Below are 27,133 nucleotides of genomic sequence, written 5' to 3' on the forward strand. Positions count from 1 at the left end.
CCACGCCTAACCGGCCGGGTTTCGATTTCAATGCGCGCCTTGCGCAGCCGGACTGGCGCCGAGCAAGGCTCCACATACTAGGTCTCAAGTTGGCCCAAGTTTCTAATATAATGCCTGGCTTAACCCTGCCTTGCCAGGGCCGTTCCGCCCGGTGAATAATCGCGCCGGTTTGGTTTCTTGACATTTTACAGTCGCTTCCGAGGCTATCAGGACGCGCCAGCAATATATAGGGATAGTAATTTTTGTGTTCGCAGCAAGAGCGCTCTTCGTTGCGCTTTCAGAGCGAGGCCCCGCGGTTTGCGTCATGTGTTTCTCTTGCCGGAGGCACCTGATACTGACTTAGTTTATCCCTGCTAGCCATTAATCACTGGCAAATGGCTAAGCCTTTGCCTGGCTCGGCAGTTGGCTTCTCAATGCTCCAGCGACCAGCCTCTTTCATATTAAGGCAGAGGTGAACAGTACTGGAAAAGTACTGGAATCAAGGCAATGTCGGCCGATGAGGCCGGCACTTACGAGGAGGAGCGTGGAGGGCCCGCGAAGCGGAGCGCAAGCGCACTCACGCTTGAGCTGCAGGTAAGCAGAGAATACTACCAAACCTCCAAACTTCTAAGCCACGCCGGTTAGATTATTGCGACTTCGTTTTGGTAGTGTCAAAATGGCCTTCGGTCCATGAGTCGGAGCGTGAAGCGGGGCGTGTGGAGGCGCAAGCGGCTTGGGACGATCAAGGCTACCTGCGCGGCGTCTGTGCATGGACGACAGAGCTTTCGCGCCTGACTTCTCACGAGTACCAAACTTCGCCCTTCGTCTGACTTCGCCGTCCGGCAGGGGGGGAGGGTTGCAGTAGCGCCACGGCCCACAGACGCACAGACGCCCCGAGCCCCGATGCGCTTGTATCCTGCCATCTCATCGTTGCCTCTAGCCAGCAACACGGCCTCCTATGCTGCACACCTTATAGAAGTGCACGTGCCCTTGGTTTTCCCCCCTGCGCTGGCCCCTATGCGCCGCAGACGCTGGGTCGAATTGCACGGTCCTATCCAAGCACCTGGCTGGCACCACTGCTCGTACTAATGCTATGCTGCGGACTCGGGGTTTTTGGCGTGCAGCGGATGGCACAAGTCAGCATTGACTGTGCAAAGGTGGGGGCTGGGAAGGCAAGGGACGTCTGGGAGGCTACGCCACAAATAAGCGCCATCTCATTCCAGTCCCCTAGCTCTACACCATACCATCACATGTGCGCTCCCTCAACCACCGGTAATGCACGACAGGCCAAGGCTAGCTCCATCGCCAGCACCACTGCCGCCGCGCTGGAGCAGCGCTTCTGGACGGCGGCGGTGCCGCTGCAGCTGCTGAGCTCGCTGGTCCGCTTCGCGCCGCAGTGGGACCAGGCGCAGCAGCTGTTCCTGGGCGTGGGCCCCTCGCTGCTGGCGCAGGACGCGACACAGGCCATTGTGTGTCTGGAGCTGTCGCCGCAGGGCATCACGCGCACCACAGTGCCGTACATCCCAGCCAGGATCGGCCACAACTTGCTGACGGGTGCGTGCTGACCCAGCGGGGGCGGGGGGGGGGACAGGGGCAAGGAAGCGCTGGGCAAAGGCAGAGCAAGGGCAGAGCCCAAGGGGCTGTGTGTCCGTGCGAACCGGCTGTGGCGCATGGTGGGCTGCAACGCGCCAGCACCAGGGGCCAGAGTGGCTGTGTGGCTCGGGTCTGTCCACCTTGACGCGACGTCGCGCGCCTTTGCCTCTTCACACGCCTCTGCACTCCTGCCATTCCTTCTACTCTAACCGTGCACCCACCTGACCTACCGTGCTGCCGTCCTGCCTTCCTGCCGTCCTGCCTTCCGCCGTCGCAGTCGCCTGGCCCACTGCGGACCAGCGCCCGTATCTGTCCGCGGCGCAGGAGCGCAAGATGGCGGTGATGGGGCCCGTGACGAAGCCGGGCGGCGCGGTGGTGGCGTGGGTGGCGACGCCCGTGTTCGTGAACAGCAGTCGCGAGGAAGAGGTGTTTGGCATCACCGGCAACCTGACCAACGGCGCTTGCGGCGCGCTGTGCGCTTACAACGCCACAGGGCAGGAGCGGTGGTGGGGCTTCGTGTCAGCGGCAATGGGTGAGTGGGTTGCGAAGAAGAATGTGTTGCAGGTATACCGGTGAGGCCGTGTGGGGGCGATATGCTGCTGTAGGCGGTGTGCGAGCAGGCAGGCGTGCAGGGTGCTGACGTTTTGCTAGGGAGGGGACAACCGTGTTATTGATGGTCATCCCAACGCACTAAGGTGTATACTCTGGACCTGCACCCGCCCGACCCTTGTGCCGCCCAATACCAACAGACGTCGCTGCGCTGACCCTAGGAAGGTGAGCGTGCGCATGCGGCAGTCGCGACGCCGGCCAAGCCCTTGCATCCTGTCCTTGCTCTGTCGTCCACACGTACGCAGGCAGTTATACCTGCCCGAATTCTGCCTGAAACCCCCACGCGCACACCGTATCACGCACACGTGCCTTCACAGGGACTCGCCGCTCACACCGCTTGACGGCTTGGGCTACCACTACCGCCTGATTGCACCCGTGGCGGCGGCGGACGGGCTTCAACACGTGGCCAGCTCGGGCGGTCCCGAGCTGTGTGACCCCGTGGTGTCGGCGGTGCAAATCACACCCAGCACACAGGTGGGCGGGCGGCATCATCCGGCGTGCCTGTGTTTAGGCAGGGGATTGCTGACGCGTAGGTTTTGGCGTCACCGGTGGCAGTCCCTACTGCGTTCACAGCAGGCGCCGCCGCCAGATACTGCAAACCCTATGCCCGGTATCGCCCTAATTGTCACGCGACCGCGCCGCTCCCCCGTCCCACCCTTCCATCCAATGTGGCGCAGTGGATGTTGTACGTGGCGCCTGCGGACGGCAACTGGACGCCAGCCTGGTTCGGCGGCGTGGTGGCGGTGGTGGTGGTGATGTCGGTGGTGGTTGCCGGGTTGCTGTTCGCGCTGCTCATATCCAGGTGGGCGACAGGGTGGGGCGCTTGAGGGCGCGGCGCGGGGTGGGCGGCTGCTTGCATGGGATTGCATGCAGCACCTGACCATGAATGGATGTAGCTACAGCTCCAGGGGGCCGCGGCCACGCAAGGCGATGGTCCAAACAGCCAGGCGTGGAGTCTGTACCCTACACGTCCACCCTTTCAACCCGCACGACATGAACTTACCGTATGTGCACACCTATGGACACAAATACACACGCGCGCGCGTGCGCAGGCACAAGCAGCGCATGCTTCTGGAGGCCCTGCTGCCCAAGCAGGTCATCCAGGAAATGCAGACTGACACCAAACACATCACTGACATGGCGGCTGCCCCGCGCCTCAACACCGCGGGTGGGTGCGACGGCGCCGTGCGGGGATGGACATTACATTAGAACGCCCGGCCTCGCCCGGCTGCACACGCGGCATGCGCCACGCTTCGTCACAGGCCCCCATCCCACTGCTAACGCCGCCGCGCCTGCTGCCCAGTTCCCAGGCTCGCACGCCCTCTCGTCATTGCATCCCGATTCGCTGTACGGGTGTTTGCACCCCCCACCACCTACACCACTCGACGCTTACAAGCACACGGCATTGCACGGGTGCCCCCGCCCCACGCAGACACGCCCGCCGGCATGCTGCTGCACCTGCTGGGGGGCCTTCTGGAGGGCCAGCCGCCCGACGTGCGGGATGTGGTGTTCATCCGCTCAGCGCTGCTGCGGAGCGCAGACCTGTACACACCCATGGACCTGCGGACGCAGCTCAAGGGAGCCAACCTGGACGTGAGCGGTGCTGTGTGTGTGTGTGTGTGTTTGTGTGTGTGTGTGTGTGTGTGTGTGTGTGTGTGTGTGTGTGAGAGACTACGGTTTCCACGGTTATTCTGCCAGATCACGTGAATCGTGTGTGTGTGTGTGTGTGTGTGTGTGACTGTGTGTGGCTTCGTGTGGCTGTGGCTGTGTGTGGCTGTGTGTGGCTGAGGCTGAGGCTCCACTGCGTTGCGGCTGTCGCTGTTGCTGCTGCGACAGGTGGATGTGATGCACGCGCTACTGCGGCAGTTGGGCGCCGCAGACGACCGCCGCCTCTTCTCCGCGGCCAGCCGTGCAGCCGCAGCCGCAGGCGGCGGCTCCGTGCGCCCCTACCCGCACCGCACGAGGCTCAGCCGCGCGGGCACCGCACTGGATGCCGACACCACGCCCACCGGCCATGTCCACGCGCACACGGGCAACGGATTTGGCGGCTTCGCTGCCGCCCGCATGAGCACTCGCCACAGTGTTGACGACACCGCCGCCACCTGCTCCTCCACCCGCTACTCCCATGCGGGCGGCCACACCACCTGCACCAGCAGCACAGGCGAGGCCGCGTTCTCCCGCTTCAGTCGCTTCACTGACAGCGGCTGGAACGTCGTGGGCGCGGCGCCGACTGTGCCAAGCGGCACGGCTGGTGGCGGCGGTACGGGCACGGCTGGCGGCGGTGGTGGCACGGGCGTGGATGCCGTTGGGCTCGTTGGTGTGCCGCGCACCACCTTTGACACGCTCACCGGCGCGCTGGCCGTCCTGCTGGCTCCATCTCCGATGCTGTTTCCGCCAGCTTCCTCCGCTGTGCAGGGGGAGGTGTTTCTGCCGCACGTGACCAGCTGCCACCCGCTCGCGCTGCACGAGGTAAGCGGCTGCTGGCCAGCCGGACCCGCGGCGGCGTCGACCCCGGCAGCGTTGACGGCGCTCTTGCCACTGCCGCCAGCCGCCCAACAGTTGGAGCCATTCTCCTTCGGCGCGTCGGGCGGCGCTTCCCACTCCGTGCCGCTGCTGCCGCAGCCGCCGCGCATGGCGGCGAGCCGGGCCTCGGCCAACGGGGCCTGCCCTTCCGGCGCACATGAGGCGTTGCTGGCGGCGGCGGCGCTGCCGGATGCAGGCGCCTGCCGTCCGCCGCCGCTGCTGCCGCCGATGTCGACGTCGACAGCGGGCTACGCAGCCGGCCTGGCCAGCGCCGCCGGAGCCATGGCAACGACGTCATGCTCGCCACTCCCCTCCGGCGTGCTTAGCATTCAGCCCACCTCCGCAGTGCTTCCCTCGGACCTCCTGCCACATCTAATGACGGCGGCGCAGGAGCTAGTAGACCGCGCGCTGGGCGGCGGCGGCAGCACAGGAGGCGCCGGCGCGGGCAGCAGCGGGGCGGTGGTGGTGGAAGGCAGCCGTGCGGGCAGCGCAGGTGTGCCGCTTGTGCGGTTTGGCAGCACCAGCCTCGGGCTCCGGGCGTCTACAGGGGCTGTGCCCTGCAGTGGTACCGGCGGCGGCGGGGCGGTCACGCCGTCTCATGCGGGCCACGGTGCGCTTGGCAAGCCGCCTGGGCGCCGCGTGTCTGGCTCCCTGATCGTGTTGGACGGCATGCCCAGGATGGGAGGTTTTGGCGGCGGTGTCGACAGCTTTAACATGTCGCCGGCGCCCGCCGCCAGTCAGCGCAACACGCCCACCCTGGCCGCAGCCGCAGCAGCAGCAGCGGCAGCGGCCAACGCAGCTGCGGCGGCACCCGCCCCCAGCGCTGGTGGGGCAGTGGGCAGCAGCTGGAAGGGCCTGCTCAACCTGCTGGGCGTGGCGACAGGCGGCGCGGAGGGAAGCACGGGCGGCGGCGGCGGCAGCCGCCGGGCGAGCACAGGTGTGTTGGGTGTGGTCGGCGGCTCCGCCACCTCCACCAGCGCGCGGGCAGCTGAAGTACCCATTCCCACAGCCGCGACGACAACAACTCTGTCTGCGTCTACGGCGGCTACTGCTGTCATGAGCCGCTCCCAGCATAGCACCGGCCCAGCGGCAGCGGCGACGGTGGCTGTGAGCTGCGGCGCGCAAGGCAACTTGCAGCCGCAGGCCTTGTGCGCCGCGATGGGCGACGGCGCGGCAATGTCTGGCGCCGCCGCGTCACCGTTCTCATCCAGCCTGCAGCCGCTGGTGCAGGGCCAGCGGCCGAGCTCGCAGCCGCACGGCTTCCAGCAGCAGCAGCAGCAGCAGTCGGGCTCGCAGCAGCAGCGGCAGCTCACACAGGCGGGGCTGGCGGCGCGGCTGTCTGGCGGCGGCCGGACGCTGCTGCAACCGCCGGCAGACTTACAGATGCCGCCGCCGCCCATTCTTGAAGAGGTAGGGAAGGCGCAGACTTGCTGAGTGAATGGAAGGCTGTATCTGCATGTAGTCGATAGTCACCGTTCTAGCGAGCGCTTGCGTTTTGCTGGCTGGCTTGTTTATCGAGCCCTTTTAGGCCCCCACCGTGGTGCAACTGTTGAAAACGTCACACACACACACACACACACATACACTGTCTTTGCGCAACGTTTTCCTTGTGCTCTTTAACACACACACACACACACACACACACACACACACACACACACACACACACACACACACACACACACACACACACATGCAACCTCAGGTGGAACGGGTGCTTGCGGGCGCCGACCGTTGGTACTTTGACGCATGGAAGCTGGCGGAGGTGGCGCAGGCAAGTCGGCAGCCGCCGTCCTATAGCCAGCCGGGACCACCGCCGTGACGTACGATCCGCGCGCGGCCTCCACTTGAACCTGCTGCACACGCACCTGTTCTCATGGCGTTGGGCTTACACGGCTTCCGCATGATCTGGCCAGCCATTGCCGGCAGCTGAGTTGTGCTCGGCCGCCCTCCCGCACACCTCGCTGGTCACACGCACGCGTAGGGACATGCGCTGAGCGCTCTGGGCTACTACCTCATTCAACGGGAGGGGCTGATTGACAAGTTCCGACTCAAGCCCGTCATGCTGGCCAGGTATGGCCGTACGAGCTAACGTTCTTGTGTGTGCCAACGCGATGCCCTATCAGGCTGATGCAGTCGGAGGTGCTGGTCGGGCAGGGCCTCGTGGTGTTGTGTTGTGGTTGTGTCGGTGCCCTCTCGTGGCCTTGCCTTGACGGGGTGGCCTTACTTGTGCCGCGCCCGCTGCACAGGCTCTTGCGCACCATCGAATCCGGGTACAACCCAGACAACCCCTACCACAACGCCACGCACGCGGCCGACGTGCTGCAGACGCTGCACGTGATCATCCACGGCGCCGGGCTGCACGCAGGTGGGAGCGTGAGAAGCGCGTGCCACCGCGTTACGGAGTTCTGGTGCGCCCTGCGAACAATCCAGTGCGGACGCTTTCTTGTCGCGTCGTTACGATGATCTGGGAGCCAAGCTACTCACTACGCAATTGTCGACTTGTGTACCGTATGTGTGTGTAGGCTACCTGGATCGGCTAGGCCTGCTGGCCGCCTATTTTGCGGCCATGGTGCACGACCACGGCCACCCCGGCCTCACCAACGACTTCCTCATCGCCACCGGGGACGTGCTGGCGGTGCGCTACAACGACAAGAGCCCGCTGGAGAACCACCACGCCGCCTCCGCCTTCGCGCTGCTGCAGCGACACGACCTGGACCTGCTGGGCCACCTGCCGCAGCAGGACCGCGCCGCCTTCCGGAAGCAGGTGCGCGTGGGGGTTGTAACTACCAGCCCAAACTGAACCAAACTAAGCCAAACTAGCGGAGCACAGGCAGCGGCGACAGGGTTATGTAAGTGGTTGAGCGGTTGGGTGGGCGGTTGAGGTAGTTGGGAGGGTGGGCGTGGGTGTGGGTGCATTGGTTGTGGGGATAGCGGGCCAACATCTTGGGCAGCTCCCGTTAAGGGGATGCCGGATGGTGTGTATGGCACACAGCGTGCTGGGACACAGGAAGGGCGGGGTTATGAGGCAGGCCCGGGGAGCATGTGGTGGTATTGATTGATCACGCTGTGCCTTCGTGACTGATGGTGTTGCCGCAGGTGATCGAGATGGTCGTGGGCACGGACATGAAGCAGCACTTCACCATCCTGTCGCACTTCAACACCGCCCACCGCCTGCCCAGCTACGCGGCGCAGTCCGCCGCCGTGCCGGCGGGCAGCGGCGCCGCCAGCGCGGCGTCCACCCCCACGCGCGAAGGCCCGGAGCTCTCACCTCCCAGGTGTGACCCCTGCATGCCCTCACTCACAGCACCATCGCACTCCACTCTCGCCCTATTTTTGCACACAGCCGCACGCATACACTTGCACGCATTCGCACATACAGTTTCGATCCCACCACCTTGTCCTTTCCTTATATACACGCACGCTCAATCGCCCACACACAACAGTGAGCTGGCATCGGGAGCCACAGCTGCCGCCGGGTCTCTGAGCGCCAGCCCCACCGCCGCCGTGTCCACCGCCCAGCCGCCACCTGGGTCGGCGCCGTCACCCTTGGACGAGGCGGAGCGGCTGCTGACTCTGCAGGTGGCGCTCAAGGCCGCGGACGTGGGACACCTGGGCGAGGAGCTGTGCGTGCATGAGAGGTGCGCGAGGGGGAGGCGGGCGGTGGGCAGGCGGAGGGTGTGGGGCGGGAAGGAAGAGGAGGTGCATGGGAGGGGCGCAGGGCGCAGGGCGCGTCATGATGCATGCGACACACGGGCAGCGATGACGGAAAGCTGAAGACACGTGATGGTGGGTTGTGGTTGCAGGTGGTTGGGTGTGCTGGAGGAGGAGTTCTTCCGCCAGGGCGACAAGGAGAAAGCTCTGGGACTTCCAATGAGTCCACTTTTCGACCGCGCCAAGCAGGGCGTCAGCAAGAGCCAAGTGGTGAGTGACACATGCCACATGCTACTGTCTATCACAGATTTCTAGGTGGTGAGTTAGCCACACCCAGCAGCCCACGCACTCATCCACGTCCGCAACATGACCATGGTCTGGTTGTCAAGGTGGTGCGGGAACATGTGTGACTACAATCGATCTACCTGTATTATTGTTAGTGGACGTGCTCATGCACATGCGCACACGCCTCCTAACACAACGCGCCTGCTGGCTATCACAAACTTCCATCTGCAGGGCTTCTACGACTTCGTAGCGCTGCCTCTGGTGCATGCGCTGGCGAGCGCATTCCCGGGTGCGCGGCCGTTGCTGACCGCGTTCCGACGTAACTACGGCCACTGGCGGGCGGTTGAGACAGCGGCCAGCAACTCTGGCAAGTAGTGACTCCCGCCGGGGTCGCAAGCAACCGGTTAGGATCACGGCTGCCGCCTGGCGCTGGGGGCCATTTCGTGATGGTGGTGGGATTCGGTTGTGTAGTCAACCGCTCTTTGGGTATCTAGGGATGAGGGAGGGTCGCATTGCGCCATCCGTGGCAGTGGGATGCGGCATTTGGTGCCTGAGGGCCATGCGGGCGCCTTTGGGGAACTGCGGGGTTACTTCTATTACTCACCAGTCCGCCTGTGATTCGGGGTGTTTTGATTTTAGGGTGAAGGGCGGCGTGCGTTGAAAGACGCACAGCAATTCAGCCACCGCTGATGCTGCCAGGTTGGCAACATAAAATACTAATGGCAGCATAATGAACAATGCATTTGAAGTCCTCGACAGGAGATTCTTCCACGCTTTCAATGAGGGATGGTTGTCATGTGTAGTGGACGTGGCCATGCATGTGTTGAACAAATTCTTTACAGTCGATGCGCGTGTATGCTTTGTCCCTGTTGGGTGCCCGCATGGACGTGGACATCACGAGTCATGAGTCGAGGCAGAAGGCACGCAGTATGTGCGGACGCGCATGAGGAAGGATGAAGAGCACGCATTGCGCATCGCTCGACTGAGATTGATGCCGCAGCCAATGTTGAAACATGCTGAACCTAAACAGACGGCGTCCCCAATCATGCCCTCTTGCGGTACTAGTGGAGGCATGGGCCGTGCACGGTTGGTCCAGGGATGGCGCAAAAATGTGCATGGCTTGTGGGTGGCAATAGGCGGGGAGGGCATGGTGCTTCACTGCCCCACTCTGTCCTTCAATTGACGCGGGTCCACGGAATGTAGCCGACTGCAATGGGTACGCGGTGATTGTGAGACTGCTGATAGCAGCATGGGTCTCTTCATGACGGCGTGTGGCGCTGTTGTATGTGGTGACGGGAAGCTGACGCTGGTGGGGTTTGGCTATTGGTCGGGGCTGGGGCTGGGTGGCACGGCCCTTGCCTCGTGTGATGCGCAGTGCTGAAGGGCAGGGTAGTATGGACTGGGCAGGGGGTGGTATGGACTGGGCAGGGGGTAGTATGGACTGGGCAGGGGGTGGTATGCGTAGTATGCTGCACCGCACATCAAAGCGCGTGGCAGCACGAAAGAGTTGTGAAAAGAGGCCATGTGGGGTTCACCTCAACAGTTTTGATCACAAGTCGCTCTGCACCGCTTGCCAAGGTGGTGGTGGTAGTGCGTTCCGCTTATGCGTGGTGTCACGGGTGTAGAGGACCACTGAGCAGTGTGGTGAAATATGCACTGGTGTGCCCTGCAGGTGCGGGCAGCAGCTTGCTGCAGGGTGCACCTCCAGAACACCGTTTGGGCGGGCCGACGTGGGTGAGGTGTACCCTGGATGCTGTAGGGCGTTGGCCTGAACGGCGCTTAGAACGCAACTGTACAGCATGGCAGTGCCGCAACGGGTGATGTGGGTACAATGATAAATGTCAATCAGTTATGGGTGTTTGGTCGGTGCTAATTGGCGTCCCTCGTAACGGCGCTGGTGACCATGAAAGCCAGTGCGTTTGCTCCTTGCCTAGTTGCCTGCACTTGGTAGGCTACAAGCACGCCCGTGAACCCGTCCGTGTGCTCACTGTGGCTGCGCGGCAGGCGGCTGAGTAAAGCCTGATGGGGGCTGAGGAGCACATCTTGTGCCGTGCGTCATGAGGAGTAGTACGATAAACAGCTGAATAACATGGTGAATGCCAGGAAGATGGTGGGCCTGTGTGGTAAAGTCATTGGAATTGCCAGCTCGGGGATGGAGGTCAGCCCGGTGCTGATGGTGGCGCTGGATGCGATTCATGTGCTGCTGGGGCCGTCGGAGCAGCGCGTGGTGAGCACTGGGGCTACCGTATTGGGGATCAGTTGAGAAGGATGGGCGCGCGCTGCCGATTGTTCACTCGCATTGCCACTGTGGCGGTGGTGGCGTCAACATAATATGCGCGCGTTGTCAAGGTAAACCTACCCCTCAGCCCCTGACACTAGCACTTGTTCCGATGTATCCGCTGCGTGGTTCTGCAGGACGGATCTGAGCCGCCGCCGGCGCTGCAGGCGGTGGTGCGGCGGGAGTTGCGGCGGCTGGGCGCGCCGCGCCTGCTGGCGGACTGCGTGCGGGAGCTGCGGCTGCAACAGGCGGACGAGCAGGGCGAGGAGGGCCGGGCCCAGGAGGAGTGGGAGCGGGCGAGCGGGCGCACGGGCCACAGCGGGTAATGGTCGCGTGCTTCCCGGAGCGGGAGCGGTGACGGGCTGTAACTAGCAGTGTCCTACCCCGCTGCGAAGCTGGGGCCCGCAGGTCCATTGCTAGCTCCAACGCGACAGTCCCTGGCAGCAAGGACCTGACCATTCCCATCTCCAACTGCAGCGTGCCAGCCTCCTACGGCACGCGGTTAATTTGCATTTGTAGCTGATCCTCATAGCTATGGTGCCGCAGGAGCCCAGGCGACAGGGTCACGGCCACCGCCGCCTGCCCCGCGAACACGTTCCACAACACAAAAGGCAACATCACAGCAAGCCAAACCCTGTCCCCCGAAGTAACAGGAGATGGGAGCTTGAAAGCCTGGGGCCGTGCCGTACGCACGCGTAGGCCCACGTTCTCGCCCACACAGCACGTCTGCTGGCTACCTCCAGAGAGCCAGCCGCATGATCACTACGACATGAATGTACCAGCAGCAGTTCGTTCCCGACCACCATTCTTCTGCTGCCGCCGGCACAGGCCCCACACATGAATGCGCAACCCACTGACGCGCACTGGTACGGTACACACAGCCCCTGCGATCCAGCCGCCTCCAGGCCAGCCGGCCCATCCTCCTCGAACCAATCACACCCGCAATCGCACGGCAGTAGCAAGCACATCTGGAGCTTTAGCCCCCGCCACCGCCCCCGCCACCGCCCCCGCCACCGCTGCGGCCGCCGCGCTGCAGCAGCGCTTACTGCTGCTCGCCGGCGGCGGCGCGGATGACGTGGCGGTGGCTGGAGTCTGAGCCGCCGGTGGCGCCGCGGCGCACGGCAGCGGCCGCCGCCTCGGCCAGGCGGCTGGTGCCGGCGGCGGCGAGGTCGTCGGGGTCGTTGCGGTCCTTGATGCCCCACATGCCGCCGTGCAGCTTGCCGGTGCGCACGTCCTGCTCCATCTGCCACTCGGGCTCGCCATACCTGTGTTGTAATTGGAAACAAACAGAGGTACAGAGTCGACAAGAGTGTAGGCGCACAAATGCTCCATTCCTTTCACATGTTCACACACACATGCCGCCACGCCCGCCGCCCGCCCGCCCTCACGCCCGCCCGCCCGCACCAGCAGTCGCCGCTCTCCAGCTGCAGGCTGTTGTCGCCGCGGCGCACGCGGAAGAAGCCGCGCTCACCCCAGTAGGTGCCCCTGCAGGCGGCAGGGGTGGATAGCGGCACAGCACAGCACGTCAGCTAACAAGCGACGAAAACCCCGTGCATGCACACACACACACACACACACACACACACACACACACACACACACACACACACACACGCACACACGCACGCACACAGGTGCGGTTGAGACACGGCTCTCACCATCAATGCATTGCGAGCCTGATGCTTTGCATTGCGGGTCCCACACGACGAACCCTGTCGCTGGTGGGCCAGCCAGGCCATCGCAGCAACAGCTCGCTAAGGACCCCGGCAACTCACCAGCTGTTGCGCACGATCCAGTACTTCTCGCCGTCCTCCTCGCCCCAGCCCACAACCTCCACATCTGCGCAGTCAAGAAGGCCACAGTGTAAGCGAGTGGCATGTGCTGTTGCGCACGACCACTCCGCGTCGCCCCCCGGGCCGCCATCCCACCACATCCTTGCAACCCCCCCCCTCCGCCGCACCGTGGTCCAGCTCCGTGTCGCCGCTGGTGTCCTTGTAGATGCCGCCGTTGTAGTGCCACGTGAAGTCTTCCGGGCACACCTGGCCGCACGTGATGGGGCCGCGGTGGTAAATCTCACTCATCATGGCCTGTGGTGGTCGGGGGAATTATGGGAGGGCGGAGCAGGGGGCCAGAGCGGTGAGGAAGGGCAGGGCAGGACGGGAGGCCGTGAGTTGCAGGCGTGAAGGCTCACAGGAATTCCGGCGCACGCACTGTGTACTGTGTACCCGCAACTAGCTATGCAACCACGCCTACCACCTCCAGCGCTCCACAACTACAAGAGTCATGCGCATTTCTCTGAAGCGCCCGCCACGCCACGCCACGCCACGCCACGCCGCGCCACGCACACGCCCCGCCTGCCTCACCTCCACGCCCTTGTCGACCTGGCCCCAGGCAGTGAGGTAGTAGCGGATGGGGCGGTGGATGGGCCAGCAGGTCTCCACGCCGTCCAGCGGCATGCAGTTGTTGCACTCGCCATGCGCGGGGCAGCGCTTGTGGCCGGGGAACTTGGTGTGGTCGGTGGCGTTGTAGGTCATGCAGCCCTCGTCAGGCAGGCCGAAACTGCGGGGTGATTGGTGGGTGGGTGAGTGGGTGGGTGAGTGGGTGGGTAGTGGGTCGGTTGGAAGGAGGGTACGCCTAGATTACAACACGGAGGGGTGGACAATATGGGATACACTGGGGCGGGGCGGCAGGAGGGGAGGGTGAGGGCCGCCCAAACCGTGACTCGCCTTCCCAAGGGCCGGGCCCCTGAGGGCCGCAGGGCCGGTTGTAAGGCAAGATACCCCACGGCTGAGCGCACGCTAGGACCGTGCGCGTGCACGTGTGTATTTGCTTCCGTGCCTGCGTTAGACAGCACAAGGCCTGCGCGTGTGTCATGTGTGGCCCCGCCACCACTCGCCGCACACTCACTCGGTCATGTACCCGAACACGTCCACCGTGTCGCCGCCGTCGCAGCCGTTGCCGTAGCCCTCGAACGCCGCGCAGTTGAGCAGCGTCTGGCGCGCCAGCATCACATCCGGCGTCTCACCCTTCTTCATGATCTTCAGGCTGCGCGATGTGGTGTGCGAGCGTGCGTGCGGCAGGGAGAGAGGCAGGCTTGCGGTCAGCGCCGTCGAGGACGCCAAACGCGGACGCGAATACGGTATCGAGGCGTGCACGCGGCGCCAACCATGCAGACGAATGCCTGAGCTCCAGACTCATGACATCACAGACGCAGGACCGAATCACTGGTTGCGCCCGTCTCCCAACGAAGCCTGCTGGAAATTCACGCGCGTAACCCAACCCGGTTGTGGGAGATGCGCCCCACCGGTCCTGGATGGCCGACAATGTGCCGTGCACCCAGCAAGAGCCGCAGTAGTAGGGGATGTGCTGATTCCAGTTGGCGACGCAGTAGCTGACGCCATCCACGTTGCACTGCGCGGGTGGAGGGAGCGGCGGAGCCGCAGTGTGTAAAGGCGCGGGAAAGGGAATAAAGGTGTGCGGAGCCCCGGGACCAGCACGTGTCCGCCGGTTTTATCTCCCCGACTTCGCGGGCCCCGCCCCGCAATCCCCAGCGCGCAATTCTGTATGCTTCCATGACACATAGGCGCGCACCCAGTTCCAGTTCTTTGGCAGCTCGTGCTCCTTCTTCAGCGGCGCCGGGACGTGGTTGAAAGACGTGCGCCGGCCCTCGCGGGGCTTTTGCAGACTCTTATCGCGAGGACCATGGCCCTGCCAGTTCTTGCCCGCGTCCACGCCCAGCAACGCGACACTCAGGCCAATTGCCAACACTGCGAGCGCCCGGCAAAGTGGGCCGTGCATTTTCATGCCGGGTACTACTAATAGGATCACAGGCACACTAACAAAACAGTATTCAGAAAGTACCCTACTGACGTAAAATCCCGCCGATTCTGGCCTCAACGGATGACGGATTGCCCGAGTCCGTGTCTTGGAACTAGTTATGATAAACACAAGTTATAAGGCTCTATGCCAGCAAACTAACAAACGTCGTCCGGAGTGCCGGAACCGACAACGTGCCATACCCTTGCATTCAGCACTCTGCCTCCATATGCCCCGTCACACACGCGTACACAGGTCCGGCCACACCTCTCCCTGGCCCTCTTCCTGGCCCTGAGGCCTGAGCATGTGGATGGATGGTCGGTTTGGCATGCCGGTGTTGGTCTTGTCGGCCGCACAGCCAGTGTTTAGGCCGCTTTTAGGCCTATGGCGTGGGGGCCCCCTCCCCCGCGCTGCTGACTTGCACGAGCGGTACCTGGTGTTGTCCACGTGCCCACGCCGTGTTGGGCGAATACGCTAACCTTCACTGTATGGACGTGCAAGGACGTGCGGGGGCTAGGCGTCGGACCATGCTGCTGAGGCCGTTAGGCCCATCGATGCTCGGGCACATGGCGTCCATTACCCCTTTGAAGTAGCCCGGAAAACGGGAGACACTGTCTAACGCTTCCACACCATCAACTCTTTCCTCAGACTTTGGTTTCGATCAAGTCCAAACTAGAATGGCTCGACGAGCCTTGCACATTACCGCTTTCGCGATTTTGCTCACGTCTCTGCCGCTCTTAGCGATCGCCGACCCTGAGGACAGCTATGCAGATCTGGCTGCTCGCGTGGTGCCGGCGAAATTGCGGCAAGCCCTAAAGCTGCTGCCGTGCTTGACCGCGGACACGGGTGAGGCGCTCGGACCGGCGCTAGTGCGCTACTGTGCAGAGCTCGAGCCGGCAAGCTTTGGAGCGCCTGTGTGTGTACGTGGCTCGTATCGGCTGTGGTGCCGCTTAATTTGGGGGTTCCGGCGCGGGGGCTGCGGGGGCTGAAGGGGCGGTTAGGGTTTTCCCGACGGCAAACAGGCTACCCCTCCGGCCGCCTGCTAGCCGGGCCCGCCTACTCCAGCCTACACCAACAAGCCGGCAATCCAACATGAGCAAGCATGCGTATATTGCCATAGTTATCTTGTTTGGACCAAGGACACAGAAAGCAGCTGACGAGGCGCCGCGTCAGCCTGCGAACCTCTGCCTGGCGCCGGGTTCCCCTACCACCGCCTGCCCCAACCAGTCCTGTCCTTCCCTCCTTCCTGCTCTCCGTGCGACGCGCTCCCCCCGCCACAAACAAACACGCACCTTGTGCTCTTTAGCACACATACAGAGCCGCTGTCTGCTTGCGCATACTTCACATGCACTGATACACTGTGTCGAACACTTGCCCTTCCACTTGTGCTTTCCTCTTTCCTACACACACACGCACACGTGTGTTCCAGGCCCCGGCGAGGTCAAGCCGCTGCGTGTGTCACTGCTGGAGGCGCGCGAGCAGCTGGACGTGTTCAGCTTCGCCTTCCCCAACCGCATCCGAGACGCGGAGCCCCTGGCGTCCGCCGAGGTGCTCACCACCTGGGGTCGCGTCAAGGCCGCCATCGGCGAGCTCCTGAGGGCCATTGTCGACTGGATCAACAAACACGTGATCGACACAGGCGTCAGGGGGCTGGTGCGGCGCGGGGAGCCGCAGCAGCAGCAGCAGCAGCAGCAGCTGCAGGCCGCGGCTGACACGGCATACCACCGGCACAAGGGGCGGGACCTGTGGCTGGACATGCGTGCGGACCTGGATGAGGGGTACGAGGTGCTGGGGGACTTCCAGGTGTGTGTGTGTGGGGGGGATAAGGGGGGGAGGGGGGGGTGGAACGGCGCGGGTTGTGGGAGATGAGGAAGGGCCACGATTGACGCCAGTGCGCTGTTTGCCACGCCCTGTCACTACACGCCCAGTCACATACGGTACCTGCTTCCACTGCAGCCACCTGGTGTCCGTCCGGTACTTAACGCCTGACTGGCTTCGGGTTTGTCTGAGTCATGTCAGGCCTTGCAAACTCGTGCCCTGTCCGTCCCTTTCCCCTTAACTCAACCCCTCCTACACCCCCGGGTTCGGTTTAGTTTGGGCTGGAATCTACAGCCCCCTTCTAACGCTTTCTTCACTGTTGGGACATGTTTCGTTGGGATCGGGCAAATACCCCTTGCCCCGCGCTCTGTGGGCTGGTTCTGGGTTTTGGTTACTTTGGGACTGAAATAAAGTAACCCTCCTTTTCCTGCCCCAGGACCTGGACCACTCGCTTGTGGAGTACAACCAGACTGACATGGAGGTCAAACGGGCCGTGTGCCTGGACTGGCAGAGGCGCATCAGCCGCCACAGCGCCACGTGAGGGCGGGGAGCGGGGAAGGGCGGGGAGGGGGAAAGGGTGGGGAGCGGAGTCTTGGGCCTTGGGTCTGCCCCGTGGCGGGTCCGTACGTGCCGCATGGCTGCCGCGCTGTGTCTGGCGTAACCCAAACCCCGCACGCAACGCGGTTTCCCACGGCTCCTGTCCATACTTGACCCCTGCTGCCCGCTCTGCCCACGCAGTGACCGCTATCTGGAGTTTGTGAGCACGCCGCTGCACTCGGACGAGCTGTACACGCACAAGCACTCCAGCAAGTGAGGCGCCGCCCGAACCCGTGTGTCGCACGTGCGTCGCATGGGTCTGCAGGACGCGCCGTGTGCGCGTGTTGCCTGAATGAGGAAACCCAACGCTGATGATCCGTTCGGCCGCAGCGCTGGCTGCACTGCCACAGCTCTCCGTGTCCGCCTCACATTATTGGTCGCCTGTGCACCTGTTGCAAAATGCGCACACGCCGCACCCGGGGGCTCCTGTGCCCTGACGCCATCAACGTGCTGCCTGTGGCGCCACCCACACCGCCATCAGCACCACCACCACTACCATCACTATCTGGCATCACGCCTCCTCCACACCCCTCACCCTGCCCCCCTCAGGCTGTTTTGGGGCTACAACGGCGTCACTCCCGACACGGCGCTGACCGGGCTGCAGAACCTGGCGCTGATGATGCGGAGCAGGTGTGTGTGTGTGTGTGTGTGTGTGTGTGTGTGTATATGCGTGTGTTTGCTTTTGCGTTTGTGTGCGTGTGCGTGTGTGTGCGTGTGTGTGTGTGTGTGTGTGTGTGTGTGTGTGTGTGTGTGTCAGGCACGTGCGGGTGTGAGGTGGGGGAAACACACGTGCGGGCGGGGGGCATCAGTCCGCGGGCGGGCGCCGGGCGGGCGCTGCGACCCCGGGCAGCCCGCCGCCACGCACAGGTGCGCGCCCTGTCTGTGCCTTTACCGCATACGTCTTGCCTCCACACACTCGGCCCTGGCCCCAGCCTGAGCACACAACCCCCCTCGCTCGTTTGCATCGGGTTTGGTTTACCTGGGCTGGTATTTATCCCCCCCGTGGCTGTTCCCCAAGATTGTCTACCACTTCCATTAGTCATTATGAATGTAACCCCCCCTGTACACACCCGCCCGCAGTCAGCTGGCCCAGCTGCTGGCCTGGTACCCCAATGTGACGGCGCTGCAGCCCGATGACCTGCTGCAGGTGCGGGGCGTGGCGTGGGGAAGCGGGCGCAATGGTGCATGCAGCTCCCACCCGGGATGGAGTGACACTGGGGCTCCGCGGGGGATCGGGCTCCGTCCTGCGGCGTGTGGACAGACTGGAAGAACCTGCTTCACGTGTGTTGTCGAGTCATCCTATCCACCCACCCCACCCCAATCACCACAGGACCCCGGCCACACCACCTTCCACAAGTTTCGCAAGCTAATCAGGTGCGTGCCGCCGGGGTCATGTGCACAAGTATGGTATGGATCCAGGAAGCTCATGTAGAAATGGGTGGAGCGGCCTTCGTGCTGTGTTGCTTGTCAAGGCGTCATGTCTTTGCTAGCCTACTTCCCGGTACGCGATATCTGCACAGCAGTATGTGGACCGCTATGATAGAGCATTTTGTATGCAACGCCATGCAATTGTTACATAGCATCGTGGCCACATCAGCAACACTGGATCAACCCGGCCTACCCTCCACCAGGTCTATTCTGGCGGTCCTGGCGGAGTTCCCCGAGCTGCTGGGCCCCGGCCGCAAGGAACCACACACCCGTGTCGCAGAGGTGGAGGGGGAGGCGCGGGCTGCCGCCGCGGCCACCACCCTGGCTGCGCGGCGCGCCCTCTCCAGCTACTCCAGCAGCAGCAGCAGCAGCAGCAGCCTGCAGCTACGCCGCAGCGGCGGCGGCGGCAGTGGCAGTGGCAGCCGCAATGACGGTGTGGCGGTGCGGGACCCGTGTGACGCGGGTGCGGCGCTGAAGGCCCTCCAGCGCCTGTTCCACGACCTGGGCCAGACCAACGACAAGGTGCGGGGGGCAGGGCCGTGTGTCGGAATGGTGGGCGCGTGTGTGGGTTGTGGGCTTGGGCACGGGCAGGGGACCTGGTATGTCCGTGCGGGGTTCCGACGTCGAAGCGGCTGCGTGATGGCATCCGCGGCCAACACAAACCCCCTGCGAGCGGCTCGACACCCAACCTGCTGCGGTCTCGCCCGGCGGCGGGTCCGTCCCGGCGCTGCGCCCTCCCTACTCAGGTATTCGCCTACCAGTTCTACTCCTCCCGCGGCGCCGAGTGGGCTGCCGAGGCGGAGGAGGCGCACCAGCAGGCGGCGGAGGGCTGGTCTGACAACCTGGACTTCATGGCCTCGGCGCAGGTGGGCGCAGTGAGGGGTTAGTGTGAATCGGTCCCAAAGGAACCGAGACCCAGGACTCGGGGGGGGGGGGGGAGGCGGAGGCGCGGGCGCGGGCGAGACTGGTGGGAGCCTGGGATCGGGAGGTTGTCGAGTCGCTCTCAGCTCACATCAGACACGTGGGGACTGAGGGGCTGGAGAGGATGCCGGCTGTACGGGGGTAAGGAACAACAGAGGGGATGTGGGTCGGGTCGGGCGTCGTGCGGGTTGTGGGTGACAGCGGCTGGTGCCGCTGGTTGCGATAAAGCAGGCATCCAAAATCGCTTGTTCCGCAACCATGCACCTTCCAGGACAATGCCAGCGGCTCTTGGACTGCATTTTGTGCCTGGCCGTGTTGCTTTCGCACATGCTTTTGCGAGCTCGCCCCCTTGCCTCCCCCTTCTGAGATGGAGAACAGCGGCATGTCCCCTGTCCCTGCTCCCCTCCTCCTCGTCTCCCTGTCCTCGCGTTCCCCTCCGCGCCTCCGCCCGCTCCACTCAGGTTGACGTCATGGCTCGGTGCATTGCCGCCACACTGCCGCGGGGGGAGCAGCCGCTGCCCCAGCGCCGCCGCCGCCACATGTAGAGCTAGGCGGGTGGGCATTTGCAGCCCTTGTACTACCCGCAATGGATCATAAATACATTTTACAGCCGTTGCAGCGCGTGCTGCATGCATTCATGCTAGCGTTGGTTCTTTCACGGCGCTTAAAACAGCCGCAGTAGCCCGGTGGAGTAGCAGTCAGACGTGCAAACGTATAAGGATGTTGGGGGCTAAGCTGCGCGCTCGCGTGCGCTCGCGCGCACACGCCCAGCTACTGTGCGTAGCTGCTGCGGTGGCGGCGCCAGTGACTCCAATCATGTGCTGCGACCCAGCAAAACTGTTGTGTGCGCATGCGTTTCAGTAAGTTGGGAGCGCTTGTTGGCGGCAGGAGTTTGTGGTGCAGGGGTAGTCAAGTTGTTGATCGTGTCTGAGGCCTGTTGCACGCTCGGCACTTTGATTCGAGGCTGGCATGGGTACTGCTGCTCGAGAGCACGCATCGCTGGGCTGTGTGTTGGGCTTCTGGGACTGGGATGCAGACGTGTTGCTCAAATGCAGTTTGCAACAAGCGCGGGCCTCACAGTGCCCTCCACGGGTGCGACAGCCCCCATTGTGTATAAGGGCCATCCGTGGCTCTCGCCAACGCGGCGCCCCCACACGCGAACAATGTGTTGGGCTTGCGCCTAGGACAGACGACCACTTAGGACGCTGTATGAGGGCCAGCGCTAAGACAGGATCAACCTTATCTAGCTCCTTACATGAACGGACCTAGGCCGGACGGCTGGGGAGTTGCTTTTATTCCGGTTGCACCCGGGGGTTGCATCTATCCGTATTGATGTGTTGCGGGGGCTTGCAGGCGTGGTTAAGATGCTTTTGCAAGGGTTGGCTAGCTCTTAAGCCCGGGCGCATCATTGCATCGGCCTCTTTTGATGCTACTGTAAGGTTTGGCTGATGACAGCTTTGCGCACGCAAACGTGCTTGGATTGGGTCGTCAAGCTTCAAAAGACGCGTTTCGCATGGCCTATGGCGATAACGTGCTTCCAGGTGCTGAAGTAGCCGCGTTGGCGCGCGCGATGGCGGCCATCAGCGGTTCGCCGCGGCCATCGAGACTCCCTAGAGGGCACGGTAAGTCTTCAGCTTCAGTCCGCTACTCGAAATTGGTGTGCATGGAGTTCATAGAGGATATGACTCACGGTACTGCAGCTGCGCATTGACATTGACGAGTAGGGCGCGCGCCCTCCGAGTGCGCGCCAACTGCACCCGGGCAGCTGCCGATGTACGGCGCTCGTCCGAGTTCTCCTAGCAACCTCTCATGAGCCATCGCAGTATTAAAGCACTGTGGCATCGACAATTTCTTACAACCCTAAGCAATTACAACTGCGACATCTTACGAAGCTCATCAGGTCAGACTTAGCGTTTTGCAACAATCAGCCTCTTCATCACCAAACTGCAAACATGAATTTAGCAGCCATAAATAGGGTCAAAGTTTTAGTAGCTGTCTGCCTGGCAATCGCGGCGCCAACACACGCAGCGGGCACCGGCGCGCGGCCTGAATCGGTGGCGGCCTTCCTGCGCGGCGGCAACTTGCCAAGCATGGGCAACATAGGTGAGTACTTGAAGGCAACTGGGGATGGGCTGGTAAGGGGTCAGGGGATTGTAATCAGCAGCGTCCAATCTGGCTTACAGCGCCAACAGACCTTAGACTAATGTTAACGACCAGCACCAGCACGCACAAGCACCGTGTGTGATGTTGTGACCAAACCCGTTCAACACTCACTTCATTTGCACATAACTGTCCCTGCTGTGCCGCGCAGGTGCACTGGCAGCAGGGACTTCATCCATCACTCCCGCTACTCAGGCAGCCGCCACCAGCACCGCCCGACCGCTGCAGCGCCTGCTGCAATCCGACCCCACACTGCCCTTCACCTGCACCGGCATCTCCCCGCCACAAAACTGCAAGCCGTCGCCGCTCTTTGGCAACAGCATGGACTGCAGCCAGGCCACCTGCCCCCTGGAGCCCGCGGACGCCACCACGTTTGAGGACTGCGTGTGCGCCACGAACTGCCGCGGCGCAGTGATGATCGCGCAGTGCGCGGTGGGCTACAGGCAGTGCGACCAGAGCTGCGTGCCCTTGATGCAGACTGGCTGCCCCAGCTCCTGCTACCTCAATGTAAGCCTGGGTTCTAGCCGCCTGGGGTGGGCTTTAAACCTTACTTTGGAGTTGCGAGGCAAGGGTTGGCAGTCGTGTAGTCAAGTGTCATCAAGTCTGTGGGAGTAGTCCGGGGCCCTGCTGCTGCCGGGAAGTCAGGCTGTGCACCAGCAGCCTGTCAGGCAGGGGTGCCGCTACTAGTCACAGCCTCTCTTGCTGCCGCACCCAGTAAATTAGGGCCCCTGCCGCAACACGCACGATGACTCACCTGCGGCGACTCACCTGCGGCCCAATGTGCCCCTGCCACCTCCCCCCCCCACCTCATCCACCGCCCACCCCTGCAGTTGGCGTTCTACACCTACTGCCGGTGTTCACCGGCCGAGGTCGCGGAGTGCGTGCAGTCGGTGGTGGAGGCAGTCAAACAGACCTACCTGCAAGTGTGCGCCAAGCTGCCGCGCCGGGATGGCAGCCCCGTCAACGCATTGCCGCCCCAAACCTGGGAGCCCGCGCCCGCGCCCATCCAGCCGGAGCCGGAGCCATTCCCTGAGCCGGAGCCGTCCCCTGAGCCGGAACCGTCCCCTGAGCCGGAACCCACCCCTGAGCCGGAACCGTCCCCTGAGCCGGTGCCATCATCTTCTCCCTCGCCTACCCGCTCGCCCTTACCTTCGCCTGCTGCTTCTCCATCACCCTCCCCATCCCCCAAGCCGTCGCCCTCCCCGGCCCTCCGGCCACCGCCCCCTTCCCTAAGCACCCCGGAGCCTGACGCCCTCTACGGCCCGCCTCCAGCGTGGGAGGACGCCTCTCCGCCGCCGCCCTCCCCACGGCCGCCACGCCCGCGCCCGCCCAGCCCCAAAGCCTCACCGCCGCCCAGCCCTCAGCCCTCTCGTACTTCACCCAGCCCCGTGCCTCTCCTTCCTCCCCAGAGCCCACAGTCCCCGGATCTGCCTTCTCCCGCCGAGCCTCCCAGCCCCGAGCCACCCAGCCCCGAGCCACTCACCCCCGAGCCACCCAGCTCTGAGCCACCGTCACCTGAGCCGCTGCTGCCGCCCCAGAGCCCCAGCTATGGACAGCCCACGCCGGCCCCTTCCTACAGTCCTGCTCCCCCGTACGGCGGCTCGTACCCGCCTTCGCCTGTGTACGGGCCGTACGGTGGCGTTCAGCCGCCACCGCCTGCTGCTTACGGGTCGTACGGCAGCCCTCCTTCGCCAGTGTACGGCGGTTACAGCTCAAGTCCGTCCCCCTCCGCAGCTTATGGGTCCACCGATACGAACCGTCCGCCTCGGCCGCCACGCAAGCTCCATTCCCGGCCGCGCCCCGTGCCGCAGTGAGGGGCTAGGGGCGTGCTCCCGAACATGCATTTGAATGAATTGCATGGTACCACGCAGCAGGTGCAGGCAAATACAATACGGTATTCGTACATATAGAGGAATGCCGCACAAAAGCGCATTCGCATGTTGGTGTGTGCGTGAGGTTGAGCAGTTTCGAGCAGGGCTTTCCTGTACATACTTCATCTGTACATACTTCATCTGTCTTCATCGGTGCGGAACTGCATTGAGCAGGCCAGTAGCGGGAGCTAATCAGGGATCCGCGGGTCGCCTCCGCCTCGAAGCATCTTATTTATCACCGTATTGAATGTAAGCATGGTGTGGGCCTGAGTAACAGCTCTATGTCCAGAGCAGTCCAGAACCGTGTGCATGTCTCTGGGTGTCCAATCCCAGCAGCGCCGGCCTGTAGCCTTTGCCCGGTAGTCGTGTTTATATGTGGGTGTTCCTATGGTGGTACGGGGGGGTTGGCTGCACACAGGATCAGTACATTCACGGACACACGCATGGACACGCATGACGTACAACGCATGGTGTGGAGCGGGGGACGGAGGTTCGCTGCGAACGTTATGAGCTGTATGGGGCGGATGCAATGACATACTGTAGTGGGTGGCGCAGCGGACCACGCAACAAACATTTGCAGGATGGCACATGAGCATGGCATCTCCACCTGACGAGGTTGCCGCACGGGGTTGCCGGTCAAGGGAGCTGCACCGGGTTGTGGTGTTGGCATGCAACTCGGGCGTCAGGTGCCACGGGCTGTAACACGTATTTCGGTATTTGTGACAAGACACCAACCATGGTGCTTACCCGTGTCCCCCGAGCCTGAACGCCACCAATCAGTCACTGGGAGCCCCAGATTGGCAGGCCTGCAAGGCAATTGCGGTAGTTGATGTCAGGCGGCGCCGCTCCCCCAAGGCTGGTTTCGCTTCCCCCTTCGGCCCCAACCCAATGTCCACTTCCGTAGGCCCAGGGACATGTCATCCTGGAAAATTGGAAACGCGTTGACTTACACTCGGCTGGGTTCTTCTTCTCGAGGGGGTATCGCGGAGATATCCGATGAATGATAGCTAGGGAGCTCTCCAGTGTCGAGTGACCAGACACACCCCTTCGCATTGTACACGTAACCAGCAGGTGAATCCACGAGCGTGCAGAGCAGCGTATGTGCAGGTCCTGATAGTGCATCGCCAACAACAGTGCTCCCCAGTGTACCGGTAGGAACGCCACCGGGACCAGGGCATGCCGGGACTACCGGGCCGGCCATCATTGCCACGACAGCCATCTGCAGTAGGTGTGGCTCAGTCAATGTTATTGATACACATGTAACACAAGTATCTTACTAAGCTATATTATAACTGCATTATAAATCGAACGAACGCGTAAGAACTTCCGATTCCGCCACCCACGACGACCTCGTTCACAGTCACTTCACATTCTGCGTCCTTACGCTTCCCAAGACTCGTCACTAAAACCAACATCCAGCTGCAAATCACAGCGCACTGCACGAGTCGGTCGTCGACTCACTTGGCCGCGATGGCGTCGGTCGCGCACTCGCACTCCCTGTCCACACCCGCTGTCACCCCTAAACGCTGCTGCCTTAGCGCTCTGACCTCGCCGCTAGCTCGATGCATCGGGCCGCTGGGCCACGCAGCGGCTTCTCGGGCAGCGCCGACGTCCCACGCCTCAGCAAGCTCTGGTCCCGCGCTCTCAGTGCACGCCTCCGTTTTAACGCCCCAGCCCGCAGCTCTGGTAACACCGCGTCCCCAGTCGCCAGCAGTCCCTGCGCCTCTCGCACCGACTCTCAGGTCACTGCTGCTCTCCGCAGCCTCCAGCTTGCCGTGCACGCTGCTGGCAGCAGCTGCCTGCTCCGCTGCGGAGCGCTCGGCCTCCGCCGCCGCCACCGCCGCAGCACCAGCATCAGCATCAGTGGCAGCAGCACTGACGTTTGAGCCTCGGGCACCGGAAGCGGGCGTGCTGGCAGCCCAGGTGCTGGTGCTGCTGCTGACGGCGGGCGCTGGCGCGTACTGGTGGTACGTGGTGGTGCCGACGGAGCGCGCGGCGGTGGGGCGTAGCAAGCGGCTGGGCGCCCTCAACAACTACCTCGGAGAGCTGGAGGCGCCGCAGGCGACACAGGAGCGCAAGTGGGTATGCTATGGTGAAAATGTGGGCTAAGGAGCTAGGGATGGAGGGACGGTAGGAGTGAGACTGGACGGCGGTCGTGGTGGGGGGCGCGGGTGCAGGTTCGGCTAACATAGTGGCAACGAGACAGCGTGGGCGGACCCGGCTGTGCTTCCGGCATGCTCTTGCCTCAGCCTCCCATGCACGTTATCCTTTGCCGCCCAGACTGGAGCGCTGGTTCTACACCGACTGGCTGCAGCAACGCGAGAAGCGCCGCCAACGGCTGGGCAAGCCTGCGGCGTCAGCCGCCGCTGCCGGCTCTGCGGCATCTCCCGCCGCTGCCTCTCCCACGGCAACCCCTGCCGATGCCTCCGATGGCGGGGCCCCGAGCCCAGAGGACCCGTACACTGGCGAGCACGTGCCGTACAGCGATGACCTGCTGCGACCCACTGTGGAGACGCCCACGCCGCGCTTCTTGTCCCTGGACAACCCGTTGGTCGCCACGGCGGCGCTGCTGACGCTGGTGGGCGTCGTGTCCACGCTTTTGCATGGGTAATGGGTGTGATGAAGTGGCCTAGGGTCGTCAGCGCCCCAAGGGATACATTGCGGCTTTTCGTGTCCACTGGGTAGGTTGGGTAGATAATCATGCGAACAGTGTGTATCAAAGATAGAAGTGCCGAGTACCCCTGCACCTGGCTTTCGTTCTCTTTGTACGTCAGGACGATGAGAAATGCTTGCTAATACGACGTATCAGTGGTGGGGGCTCAGCCTGCTGTGTTGATGCTGTGTTGAGAGTGGGCAGTGGAGGCGTGCAGGGAGCGGCTGCGTAGATTAACACAGGTGTCCTTGCTAGGACTGTGGGCTACGAGGATGGGGGTTGTCTCGCTTGGAGCGCAAGTGGCGTGAGCAAGGCTGCAAGGGCTGTGCAGTGTGCAGTGCCTGGCAGTGTTTGTGAAGGCGTTGCGGCGTCGGCACGTGCACACCTGATATGAAGGCTACTACCACATGGGAAATGCAAGCCACCTATGTGATGCACGTTTGTGATGCTACCGTTGCTATTGTATAGGAGTAGGACTGGCACGACGAGAGGATAGTAACGAACGGGGCAAGGCAACGGGGAGCATGTCATTGGAGTATGGAAAGTAGCGACACTCAGCGACTGGACTTGCCGGCTAGCGGGCACTGGCGCTGAGCAGCAGGAGACACATGGCAATCGCTTGCAGAGCTACACAGGCATGAACTGCAAGGTCACTAGATGAGGCAGGCTTTGGCGGCCCGGGTGTATCACGCCCGGGACAGAGGAATACCCACAGCTGCAACACTATTGTAACTCAATATCGAGCACCGACGATGCACCGTGGTTGCTGCCCGCACACCCACATTAAGCCCACGCAACCCCGTGGCCCACCGCAGCACCACCGAACGCTCGACGTTGCACGCAAATGGCGGGCTCTCCCCGTCGGCTACCACTCTTGGGCTGCTGCAGGGAATTCCAGTATTTTACTTACCTGCTGGTCAACGGTCCGGCTGGGTGTGCGATGGGACA

The 27,133-nt window shown here is 63.1% G+C and overlaps 5 protein-coding genes across 5 annotated transcripts; 4 read left to right on the plus strand and 1 right to left on the minus strand.

The window, feature by feature from the left end:
• Window positions 1-22: 22 nt before the first annotated feature.
• CHLRE_02g119850v5 (uncharacterized protein) lies at window positions 23-11,214 on the plus strand. The gene is made up of 18 exons (XM_043060038.1): window positions 23-573; window positions 1,008-1,136; window positions 1,266-1,533; window positions 1,850-2,104; window positions 2,322-2,346; window positions 2,499-2,655; window positions 2,859-2,983; window positions 3,234-3,349; window positions 3,614-3,774; window positions 4,018-6,114; window positions 6,410-6,478; window positions 6,689-6,777; window positions 6,954-7,072; window positions 7,230-7,471; window positions 7,804-7,982; window positions 8,151-8,345; window positions 8,511-8,628; window positions 8,875-11,214. Exons 1-18 carry the CDS (start codon window positions 487-489, stop codon window positions 9,016-9,018), a joined length of 4,575 nt encoding a protein of 1,524 aa, XP_042927672.1. The 5' UTR covers window positions 23-486; the 3' UTR covers window positions 9,019-11,214.
• A 22-nt stretch (window positions 11,215-11,236) lies between these two features.
• On the minus strand, window positions 11,237-14,872 carry CHLRE_02g119900v5 (uncharacterized protein). Its single transcript, XM_001702358.2, has 8 exons — window positions 14,513-14,872; window positions 14,226-14,332; window positions 13,829-13,966; window positions 13,285-13,480; window positions 12,882-13,008; window positions 12,697-12,760; window positions 12,326-12,406; window positions 11,237-12,186 (listed from the first exon to the last, which is right to left on the minus strand). The coding sequence occupies exons 1-8, from the start codon at window positions 14,717-14,719 to the stop codon at window positions 11,964-11,966; spliced, it is 1,143 nt and encodes a 380-aa protein (XP_001702410.2). The 5' UTR covers window positions 14,720-14,872; the 3' UTR covers window positions 11,237-11,963.
• A 100-nt stretch (window positions 14,873-14,972) lies between these two features.
• On the plus strand, window positions 14,973-20,951 carry CHLRE_02g119950v5 (uncharacterized protein). Its single transcript, XM_043060039.1, has 10 exons — window positions 14,973-15,583; window positions 16,167-16,540; window positions 16,992-17,092; window positions 17,294-17,365; window positions 17,702-17,782; window positions 18,233-18,299; window positions 18,483-18,526; window positions 18,784-19,102; window positions 19,327-19,446; window positions 19,963-20,951. The coding sequence occupies exons 1-10, from the start codon at window positions 15,415-15,417 to the stop codon at window positions 20,044-20,046; spliced, it is 1,431 nt and encodes a 476-aa protein (XP_042927673.1). The 5' UTR covers window positions 14,973-15,414; the 3' UTR covers window positions 20,047-20,951.
• A 51-nt stretch (window positions 20,952-21,002) lies between these two features.
• On the plus strand, window positions 21,003-24,754 carry CHLRE_02g120001v5 (uncharacterized protein). Its single transcript, XM_043060040.1, has 3 exons — window positions 21,003-21,604; window positions 21,813-22,168; window positions 22,492-24,754. The coding sequence occupies exons 1-3, from the start codon at window positions 21,454-21,456 to the stop codon at window positions 23,473-23,475; spliced, it is 1,491 nt and encodes a 496-aa protein (XP_042927674.1). The 5' UTR covers window positions 21,003-21,453; the 3' UTR covers window positions 23,476-24,754.
• Window positions 24,755-24,800: 46 nt separating this feature from the next.
• On the plus strand, window positions 24,801-26,929 carry CHLRE_02g120050v5 (uncharacterized protein). The gene is made up of 2 exons (XM_001702382.2): window positions 24,801-25,610; window positions 25,813-26,929. The coding sequence occupies exons 1-2, from the start codon at window positions 25,003-25,005 to the stop codon at window positions 26,141-26,143; spliced, it is 939 nt and encodes a 312-aa protein (XP_001702434.2). The 5' UTR covers window positions 24,801-25,002; the 3' UTR covers window positions 26,144-26,929.
• The last annotated feature ends 204 nt before the right edge of the window (window positions 26,930-27,133 follow it).

The sequence above is a fragment of the Chlamydomonas reinhardtii genome, chromosome 2 (assembly GCF_000002595.2).
Source record: "Chlamydomonas reinhardtii strain CC-503 cw92 mt+ chromosome 2, whole genome shotgun sequence".
Lineage (NCBI taxonomy): Eukaryota > Viridiplantae > Chlorophyta > Chlorophyceae > Chlamydomonadales > Chlamydomonadaceae > Chlamydomonas > Chlamydomonas reinhardtii.

Coding starts and splice junctions, on each gene's coding strand:
- CHLRE_02g119850v5 (XM_043060038.1), top strand. CDS start 487: ATGTCGGCCGATGAGGCCGGCACTTACGAGGAGGAGCGTGGAGGGCCC. Junction 7,073..7,229: donor CGGCGCCGGGCTGCACGCAG/GTGGGAGCGTGA, acceptor ATGTGTGTGTAG/GCTACCTGGATCGGCTAGGC. Junction 8,629..8,874: donor GCGTCAGCAAGAGCCAAGTG/GTGAGTGACACA, acceptor TTCCATCTGCAG/GGCTTCTACGACTTCGTAGC.
- CHLRE_02g119900v5 (XM_001702358.2), bottom strand. CDS start 14,719: ATGCACGGCCCACTTTGCCGGGCGCTCGCAGTGTTGGCAATTGGCCTG. Junction 13,967..14,225: donor TTGTCGGCCATCCAGGACCG/GTGGGGCGCATC, acceptor CACATCGCGCAG/CCTGAAGATCATGAAGAAGG. Junction 12,761..12,881: donor CGACACGGAGCTGGACCACG/GTGCGGCGGAGG, acceptor TTGACTGCGCAG/ATGTGGAGGTTGTGGGCTGG.
- CHLRE_02g119950v5 (XM_043060039.1), top strand. CDS start 15,415: ATGGCTCGACGAGCCTTGCACATTACCGCTTTCGCGATTTTGCTCACG. Junction 18,300..18,482: donor AGCCCGATGACCTGCTGCAG/GTGCGGGGCGTG, acceptor CAATCACCACAG/GACCCCGGCCACACCACCTT. Junction 19,103..19,326: donor TGGGCCAGACCAACGACAAG/GTGCGGGGGGCA, acceptor CTCCCTACTCAG/GTATTCGCCTACCAGTTCTA.
- CHLRE_02g120001v5 (XM_043060040.1), top strand. CDS start 21,454: ATGAATTTAGCAGCCATAAATAGGGTCAAAGTTTTAGTAGCTGTCTGC. Junction 21,605..21,812: donor GCCAAGCATGGGCAACATAG/GTGAGTACTTGA, acceptor TGTGCCGCGCAG/GTGCACTGGCAGCAGGGACT. Junction 22,169..22,491: donor CCAGCTCCTGCTACCTCAAT/GTAAGCCTGGGT, acceptor CCACCCCTGCAG/TTGGCGTTCTACACCTACTG.
- CHLRE_02g120050v5 (XM_001702382.2), top strand. CDS start 25,003: ATGGCGTCGGTCGCGCACTCGCACTCCCTGTCCACACCCGCTGTCACC. Junction 25,611..25,812: donor CAGGCGACACAGGAGCGCAA/GTGGGTATGCTA, acceptor TTTGCCGCCCAG/ACTGGAGCGCTGGTTCTACA.